Consider the following 9,913-nt stretch of genomic DNA (forward strand, 5'->3'; position numbering starts at 1 on the left):
AATTCCATGGTCCACATTTTCTCCTTGATTATGTACAATTTCATGCAAAATAGATCCTACATTGGTCGGTTAATTCACAACAAGGAACAAAATCCTTTAATAAACTGTAAAATTGCTCAGTTCAACCATCAACAGAAAATGATATTTACTGCAGGGACCCAGCAATTGTGAAACGGTGAAATATTACTCTTGAAAAAATGCGTAAGGAACAAAATATAATTGAACGTTTTTTATGTGACCTGAAAGTTAAAAAATGGTTTGCTATTAAACTTTGTTAGAGCTGTTTATGTGAAACAAATGCTTTGAGTTTTATTGTGTCACATTCAATTTGTTGAAAATAAATAGCTTTGCACTTTCATTTTAAAAGGTATAATCGAATCAAGAATGACTGAAACAATTTCTGCTTTCTGATTGGGTAACAGTGTTGAGTTTATTCAGCTTTGTTGGAACTTTGTGAGCACCTAAACAATTCTTTGTTGTTTTTTACTGTGATTTTTACATTTTTAAAAAGTATTTCAATTGCATTTTTTTTTATTTTGTGAAGGTTTCAGTAACTTACAGAAGTTAAGATGACAAAGTAGTTTTATTAAAGCATACTAAACCCCAAAAAGAAGTTAAGAAGGAACAGACAAGTAAGTTTTGTTTTGCGCTCCTCTTTACTGTGATGAATGTTCTATTTCTTTATGAAGTCACATGAACAAAATTGTCCTTACAGTATATCTCTGTAAATGACAGAGAATAATGTGAAGGTGAAAAAGTAGCATGAAGTAAAAATGCATTCACAATCAACAACTTTAAATTCTTGCTCTTAAATCATTTGTCAATTGAATAATTGTAAAAATCCTATAATAAGATGCCTAAACAAAATGGAATTGAACGTCTTTAAAAGATTATGTTATATAGGTTGAACAAAGATGTGTTTTCTGATTTTTTTTTTATTCTTACTGAATGAATATGCACCACCCTCAACATGGGTCATATGACATATGAGTCTCTGGAGATTAAAAACTAAGGAAAAAAAGGAGCAAAGAACACTGTTCCTGAGAAACACGGAGAAGTTTGGGTTATGGTTTGGTCTAAAGCTGCTTCTTACATAGTTTCTTGAATCTGTGCAGACAAAAGGAAAATCTAATACTACCAGATACGAGGATGTAAGAAAGCTGCAAGAAATCCTAACTTACAGATGATATAGGATACTGATCAGAAACACACAAACACCTAAGAATGACTAAAACAAAAGATTGGACAACTTAAAAATGGCCCTTTGAGAGCTTTTTTTTCTAAACGCTGATAATATTTTTGGGAAAAATCAGCTGCTTTTGGAAAAGAAACCCTCCAAACCTGTGGAAAAACTGAAGCATTTAGTGCTCATGTGATGGCAGGAGCAAAAGGCTTATAGAAAAGTTATTGGATTGTCATGAAACAAATGTTACCATCTCTATGTCCAGGTCCATTAATGTCCTTTTCAATTGGTTCTGTAAAACACCAAACAAAAGAACAATTTGATTAGACTTAGATCTTTTTTATAAAATATGAATCTATTATCAATTTTAAATTATTCCAATGATCTTAGAGTATTTCTTTAACAAAGCACTAACACTTCTTTGGTTTATGTTTGTCTCTGCGCTGATAAACCTGCCCTGAAATGTCATCGCAATAAAAATACAGAAATAAAATTCAGCATTTTCTTTGTAGTAGTTGTTTATTTAATTAGTCAAAGCAATGTCTTAACCTTAGCACTTCCAGATGAACTGTTGAAGGTTGAGTTTGTTTGCATTGAAGGGTTTTGAATATGAATCACCTTTTGACAATTCTTTGACTGATATGAAAGGCTAGTTCTACCATTGTGTGAAGAGGCACAATACCATCAACTCTGTTTGGATTACTGAAGAGTTTTATCACATCACAGACTATCATGATGGCCTTCAAAGAATATTGTACAATAAAGCTCTGAAGATGACACGCTTTTGAGGGGTTGAATTCAAAGTAAGTCAAATTTGATACTGTGGCAAACAATTTGATTCATATTTGACCCTTGACTCCAAGAAATGGCTTGAATAACAAAAAATAAGTTCAGAAATGGAGAAGTTGCAAGGATAAGTGTGATACTATGAAACTTTCTATTACCACATCACTTCTGTGCTTCGGATGGGTTAGTGTTTGTTTGTGTTTGCTGAATTCTAAAGGTACATGCTCAAAACTTGGACACATTTTTGAAGGCCATTTAATTTGATCAGTTCTATGTAGCATGTATCAAAGATGATCAGATGTAATTATTGTCTTAGCCTCCTCTCTGGGTAAACATTTTTGCTACAAAAACATGAGGGTAATTAAAAAAAAAGGTAAGTCATATTTTACGGTAGCACAGACCCAGTAGAATGATGGCTGAAAAATACAGGACACAAGTCACATAATAACTTTTTTGCCTGTTATATTTTTGATTGATCCTCATAAACGCCATGTTTTAATGTAAGGGCCGAATCTGACTCACACAATATCTACATCACACCATTTTCTAGATTGCGTTACGTTTGTGGACTAAATTTAAAAGTGACAGTCCGGATGTAAACTTTTGAATAAAAACTAATCAAATGCAGTTGAGAACAGGTGGGTCTTTAACCTGGATTAAAATAAACTGAGTGTTTCAGATAATATAAGGCCTTCTGGAAGTCAGTTTTAGATATGTGGAGGATAGTAGCCAAATACAACTTGTTCATGTTGTCTAGCAACAATCAAAAAATTGTATCCAGATGGCCAGAGAGGTCTGGCTGGTACATAAGGGGTCAGTATTTCCATGTAAATTATTAGTCACTTTGGTCAGAGCCACCTCTGTGGTATGGTGAAGTTTGAAACCTTACTGGAACACATCGTAGCAGTTGTTTCTTGATAAGAATTCACTTAACTGATGGAAAACAGCATTTTCAATTATCTTACTCAAGTTTGATGTCCTGTGCTTGCTTATTTGTGTGTTGTATATTAGCTGTTTCCAGTGGTTCTGAGTAAAAGAAAAACAGAGGTTAAAGGCATTGTGGGTGATAAAACTCAACTAGTGATCTAAACTGCAAAAAGGTGGAACTTTAAGAATAAAATAATCAAATATTTCATGCAAAACATATTTTTGAACAAACTCCCGATGCACATTATTAAAGAAAATATATGCCAGTTTTTTTTCTTGGGTCCAATGTGTCTTTATGTTGAAGTGACATAAAAAAGTAAAAATATATTTTTCTGTGTAATTACTTAGCTATGTTTTTAATTGTATATCTTTTTGTCTTACTTTTTTATCCTAAAAAACAAAAAAAAGCAAACTAAACGGGAAAACATCACATCAAATACACACCGTAACCCCCTTCCCGCACAAATACATATAAGAGGGGCATTTGAAGCTGGTTTGACAAATTACCATTCAGGACACTCACGCAAAATAAACCACCAACTTCTATGCAGTGCAGATAATTGACAGCTTTCACTGACCAATCAAATCGCTCTGCTTTGTAAACAAACTCAACGAGCCAATTAGAAGTAACGTTGGAGGTTGTTCAGGGATATGATTGGTTAGATCAAATACGCGGAAGTTGACGTATGCATCGCGCGGGTCTGTCAAATTCAGTCCAATTTTTCCTAGAAGGTAACGCTCAACACCGCTCGTGATAGTTGTATCTCTTCTAGTTTATGGTCAGAAATTGCACTGGTGCGGTGAGTGCTTCGTTTAATGCGGGGTTTTTATTTTTCCACGCTACTGGAAACTGGGGTGTTACGTGACAGTTTTCAAATTGGATTAGCGCTAAATTAAGCCTGTGTTGAATGGTGTCGTGGACTTGCTAGTTAGCTGGAGAGACTCGCCGTTGGTACATTAACAGCTTTTGTGTCAGTATATATGTTTACTATCCAAACATGTCTCTCTGGCCGTTCGCTTTACTATTAACACTCTAAATCGCTGTGTGTAAGGTTTTCCGAGAGACGTCCATCACGATTTCTGACGGTGTGCTGCTAACCTTAACTGCCCACCTAGGTATCACTCCGCGGAGAAGAGGCAGAAGGCTAACATGGACAGTTACAGCCAGAGGTTTGAAACTTCTACTGTGGGACGAGAAGGTAAACCCCAAAAGAAGAAGGGTCACCACGCTTCCTATTATGATGATGGAGAACGCAAACCAAAATTTGTAAGTATGCAAAACTCCCCTTATAGTTTCATATTTTAGCTGTGGAGTTTACAATTACAAGTCTCATAAGAAACAACAGATTATAGTCCCCCCAAAATATATCTTTTAAAGAATTTAATATGTTTGTCTTTGTATCAGTACAATGAGGACCAGCCATTTTTTTTCCATTAACACATGACTGGAAGACAAAAGTAAAAAATAAAACAAACAAACAAACAATTGTGTAATCAAGAACAAGCAAGTATATTTATGCAAATATGCATATACTTTTATTTATGTTTTTGCACTGTCACACGTGTGATATTTTGGCCTGCTTTGTTTGTAATACGATATATTTATCTATATAAACATGACCCATATGTTGGAGTAAAGACAAAATAAAAGGTAAATAAAATATAAAAAGACAACTTTTACCAGTTTTACTTATCTAACAACATACCAGGCCTTTTATATATACCACCTAACATATGAGGAGTTTGTAATACATCTTTTTCATTTGTTAGAATTGGGGTCTGGGAGATCATTTGATCTGGATTGCAGATATTTTGACTTTGTAAAGTACTTGTTCACACCAAAATTACATTCATTTATGAATAAAGTGCCAGATATATGACAAAAAAGGAAAAGTATTTTTTATTGTATTTATTTTTCATTTTTGAGTTTGTTTTTCTTGTTGGAACTCTGAAGGTTAAAATTAGCCCAGGGTTAAGCTAACACTAATCCATGTGTTTCCTGCTACTACAAACCGTTTAAGACTGTCCTCTGGTGTTTATCTGTGTTATTTATCCAGAAAAACTCAGAGCTGTTGCCCTTGGAAGTCATTTTTTGTTTAAAAAAAAGAAGAAATTCTAGCATTAATTTAATAAATCTATGTCTACCACAAATGTATGCCTAGTTTTGATCTGAAACCCGCGTTTTGAGATAACAAAATAAATGAATGTTTTATTGTTGATGTTTGCAGATTTTTAGTTAAATTTGAATTTCTGTGCATGAAAGATTTTTCTATCCCCTTTCATTGCTAAATGTCTTGCATTTACTAGAAGGAACAGAGAGACTTTAATGTTAATGACATAGAAGTGATCATCATTAGTGTGAAAAATAACCCCAAAACATTAAAAGATCCCAACAAACCAAAAAAAGAATGATGAACGTTATTTGCTAGCTGTAATTGGGCTCATAAATTTTGATGGACTGATGTGTTTAACATCAGATGCTTCTACTCTGTCCTTGTGTGGATGCCCAGACCTGACAGCATCTTTCGTTATAAGTTTTCATCGATCAGATGTGTAATATTTAATAGAAACGCAGCAGAATGAGCTGCTATACATTTTTATATATTCTCTCAACATTGTCAGTAATATTTCTCATTTTAAAAGGCAGACTCCTGAAGAGATAACAACTATTGCATGGTTCAGAAAATCTTAAATGTAAAAATATTTATATATATATATATATATATATATATAGAGTAGGTTTTCTTCTATTACTATGTCTCCATAAAGACTTTTGTTTTATTGAAACCAACCAGATGTTAATGGCAACCACTAAATGTATTATAGTATTTCGTAGAAATTAAAATGATGATGTATTAGTGACTGCCAAGTGATAATGCAGATTTATATACTGGCTCTCTTTTTCTGCTTTCCATCTTTAGCATTTGCCCTTTAGAAACCTCACAGATGATGTGGTAAGCTTTGAAAAACTGGAACCATCTATTATTATTATTATTATTTTTAAGTCTCTGCACGATCTAACATAGTTTTATTTTTCAGACTTTTCATTTGCATGAGTAACAATAAAGTTTGTGGTTATTGTGACTCATTAGATTAAATGACATATTAGAGTTTCTCTTTTTTCACTAACTGATTATTTATCCTGTCAACTTTGCAGGAGGTTTGGTTTTGCTTTATATCTCACATACTAGTTCTTTTTCCATGCTTGTTAAAGTCCCACTCCAACTATATTTTGTCTGTTGTAAAATTGTTCCTAGGGGTTTTTTAATTATGATTTTGCAGTTGTTAGCCACAATCAAAAAGCCTGTGTCATTTTTAAGACATATTTTCTGTAGTGCAGCAGGAGCTCATTGGAAATTCAATTTTAGTTTGTGGGCTGGACTGTTAACTTTGAATTTAGCTCTGCTAATTTCCCAGCATTTGTTTGTTTACACTCTCTCCTGCTAGCTTGTAGCATCTCAGAAGCCCAAACTAGCATTAGCGTTTAAACAAAAAAAAAAAGCTTTTTCAAACTGTCGGTTTTCATCTGTTTCTGATCGAAAATAATTTGAATGAAGAAATACTCAGAAATGCAATTTTAATCTTAATTTATTATGGACATGTCCTCCATTATGACAAAAATGCCACAAGTATATGTTGAAAACACCAAAAAATGCAATTTTCAGTGGAGTGGGTCTTTAATGTTTCATAACTTCCTTTCTTCTTTTTTCATATAAATAATACTGAGAAATATTTAACGTCCCAGTTCTGTTTTTCTCTTTTCAGCTGGACAGATTTGCCAGTATTCGAATCCCTGGTAGTAAAAAGGAGCGCCCCCCGTTGACGCTTTCTAAGAGCAACACAAGCGATTGGTCAACGACGTCCTCAACCACTTTGCATCACTTTGAAGAAGTGTCATCGAAGATAACCTCTGAAAAAGAAATCTTGGCCATGTTTGAAAAAATGATGGTAATTTTTTTTAGAGCCTTTGAACTTGGCACAAAAATAAACTTTAGCTCTAATTTCTAATTTTATTTTTTGCAACCTTGCTGATGTTATAAATCCCATGCATCCACAATGGGTATTAGTTTATAGCTATAGTTGAATTGTTAGGTTATTTTTCTGTACCATAATTGACACTTTATGGACTTCTAGATGTTTGCACTGCTTAAAATATAACTCAAAATCCTGCAATCTTAAATTAACAGAGATTCCTTATCATCTATGTAATTACAAAGTGTAGAATCTCACTCTGGTGTAGCCACAGTCTGCTTGTTAAGACAAAACACATTTTTGTTTATTGAAATTATGTCTTTGTTTCAGGAGGACATGAACTTAAATGAGGACAAAAAGGCTCCCTTGCGAGAAAAGGATCTCAACACAAAGCGAGAAATGGTCATCCAGTATATTTTTGCTGCCTCCAAAACTGTGAGTTTTAGTTTAATAAATGTTGTCAGTTACCTCATCACCATAGCTTTGTGCATAAGTGATCAAGTTGCTCCTGAATTCACTCAATATTTTTTAGCCTCTGTACTTTCACCGCATAATCAATCCAAAGTAATGCAAGTAATTGCTGTAGAAATGATTACACAACTGGTGTTGATTTATAATCTGTGTGTAGTCATGTAAAGTCCACTTTTTTTTTCTCTTACCAGAACATTTATGACCCCAAGTCACAGTGCTTTCAAGGTTGTAACGCACCATATATAAAATAAATACATAAAATTTAACCTTTTAATTTTTTTGTGCATTATATATCATATTATATTTTGTATTTACTGTAAGACAAATTCTAAAATATATTTCAAGGGTTTTTATTTCTTTTAGGAAATACTTAAAAACATATCGGGTTGTTTTCTTTGTCGTTCCAGTGACATTGGATGATTTAGATCATTATTCAAGAGGTCTCTTGCTATATAATACTTATACTATATTGCACATGGCCAGATTTTGTTTCAGTCAACAAGTGACATCAGCCCTTCAGCTGAATTTGAAAGTCATAAAATCAGCAGTTTCTTTTAACCCTAGTCTTTAAGCACTCCTGCATGTTTTACCTTTTTCTTCAGATTTAAATAACTGTGACTCATTATCGTGCCTCTGCAGAGCTGATGTGCAGAAACTGGTGTGTTAGATGTGAGGCAAAAAAAAGGGTGAAAGATGCATGGCAGGGGTACTTGAGGACCAGGGTTGGGAAACACTGCCTAAAGGACAAGCCACCCTAATTTAGCAACCTTTCCAGCAACATAGCTGCTGTGTTGCCTGACCACTGACATAATCAAGTGTGCTTCCAGCAAGATTTCTGTAGATAGCATTGTTGAGAAACAATTTCCGTCTGTGTTGTTACACAAAGTAATTGCTGACCTTCGACAGCGTTCTTTCCCTGTAACAGTCACTGAATCTTGACTCAGCCCCTCTATCCCAGAAAGGCCAAAGTGTTCATTTGCTGGCAGTACCCACGCTGTGTAGAGCGTTGTTATACCTGTTTATACTTTAAACTATGAAAATAACAGCAGAAATGTCTTGCATATATGTATATTTTTTTCACTTAACAGCAGTCTTTATTCAGAATATGGTGTTTTCATTTTCCTGTTTTAGTTGCAAGAATAAAATATTCTTAAATGTACTTTTCAAAATGTCAAGAGAGTACATAACTAAGCTTGTCTATAGTTTTGTCTTTATTATGTGAGTGTTTCATTTAGCAGGTTTTATGAAAATGCCAGGGTTAGACCTTTGCATATGATAGAAAAATCTGTTGAGAAAGATAATTGTTTTAAGCCTTCTGAGGACCACAACTTACTCTCAGTCAGTATTTCAATACGGCTTAACTAGATTATATTGTTTTGTTTTTTTTCCTCAGTACATTTGTGTATAGTCACATGACTGTACATAGACCATGGAATAGAATGCTATCACAAAAGGCCCCAAAGAAAACAAAAAACACCTGATGACCCATCTTTTCTGTGTTGCCATAACCACATGCAGACCTATCTTTACATTTCCAGAGGAACACATGACATCCTGGGTGTCATACAATTATCAGCATTTTTCTAAATAGTAGTTAAAACTCTTTAACACCAGAGTGACACCTAAATAGGAGATGCTCTTTGACCTACGATAACTTTTCAACCGTCTATGCAATCAAAGTGAATCAGGTGATTCTTAACTGGAACAAAAAGAGTATAGCTGTTTTTTTCTACATCCGAATCAGCTTATTAACGGTGACTGTGTCAGCACTTCCCTACTGTAAAGTGTTGCATATCATTACAGTGCTGCTTTTGTCTGCTTCAGAATTAACTGGAATTCTGTCAATTACTTAAATGGTTGAAGAGTTATGATGAAAAAAATAACCTAAAGTTCTTAAAGTCCCCCTATGACATTTTTTAAATAAAAAAATCTTTCCCATTAGTGTTTTAATTATGATCATTAAGTTTTTAGTAAAAAAATCCACAAACTAAATGTCTAAAAAAAATTTTCATGTTGATCTGAAGGAGAAATACTCATAAATGCAAAAAACAAAATTTCTTATTACATTTGATCTCTTTCATAAGAAAAATGCCATACATACATGTTATAAACTCAAAAAATTAATTATCTGAGGGGGACTTTAAAATGTTAAACTGTAGGTGTTTTTTTATATACATATGAAAAAAATACATTTTTTTATTTTAAACTTGGACCTCACAAAACTGGAGATTTTCTGTGTTTGATGAGTAATTAATTTATGTTAAGCAAGGTCACATGTACAAAGTTTGTCTAAAGATTGTCAGAAACTCCTTGCGGCTTTAGGTATTTAAACATTTGTCCTGTATGTTTTGCACTTACATGAGCAGCTGATACTTCTGGAAGTATGCTACTTCAAATTTTGCATTGTTTATTTTCAATGTCTTAAACTGATTTCTAATCATGAGCCACCTACATCACTGCTACAAGATTTTTCCAATGGCTTTTTTTTTTAATCCGTTCCTGATTCACAACGATTTGAAGGAAGAAATACTCAGAAATGCAGTTTTACTCTGCATTTTCTTTATATATGTCCCT

At 33.6% G+C, this 9,913-nt stretch overlaps 1 protein-coding gene and 1 long non-coding RNA gene across 6 annotated transcripts in view; one reads left to right on the forward strand and one right to left on the reverse strand.

Annotated features, from left to right (window-relative positions):
• The window catches only part of LOC118597957, an 8,651-nt gene extending 5,660 nt beyond the window's left edge, over positions 1-2,991 (reverse strand). Inside the window, exons 1-2 of the long non-coding RNA XR_004946987.1 lie at positions 2,935-2,991; positions 1,434-1,475 (exon numbers count right to left, since the gene is read on the reverse strand). This is a non-coding gene — a long non-coding RNA (uncharacterized LOC118597957). The remainder of the gene's footprint in view (positions 1-1,433; positions 1,476-2,934) is intronic.
• Positions 2,992-3,495: 504 nt separating this feature from the next.
• Positions 3,496-9,913, forward strand: part of LOC112160910 (protein diaphanous homolog 3) — a 143,425-nt gene continuing 137,007 nt past the window's right edge. For 2 of the 5 annotated variants that reach the window (XM_024295803.2, XM_024295808.2), the window contains exons 1-5: positions 3,581-3,696; positions 4,013-4,163; positions 5,818-5,850; positions 6,662-6,844; positions 7,199-7,303. In XM_024295803.2, the coding sequence (XP_024151571.1) occupies positions 4,047-4,163; positions 5,818-5,850; positions 6,662-6,844; positions 7,199-7,303 (438 nt within the window). In that variant the 5' untranslated portion in view covers positions 3,581-3,696; positions 4,013-4,046. The other 3 variants (XM_024295804.2, XM_024295805.2, XM_024295807.2) reach the window with 3 other exon arrangements.

The sequence above is a fragment of the Oryzias melastigma genome, linkage group LG3 (assembly GCF_002922805.2).
Source record: "Oryzias melastigma strain HK-1 linkage group LG3, ASM292280v2, whole genome shotgun sequence".
NCBI classification, from domain to species: Eukaryota; Metazoa; Chordata; class Actinopteri; order Beloniformes; family Adrianichthyidae; genus Oryzias; species Oryzias melastigma.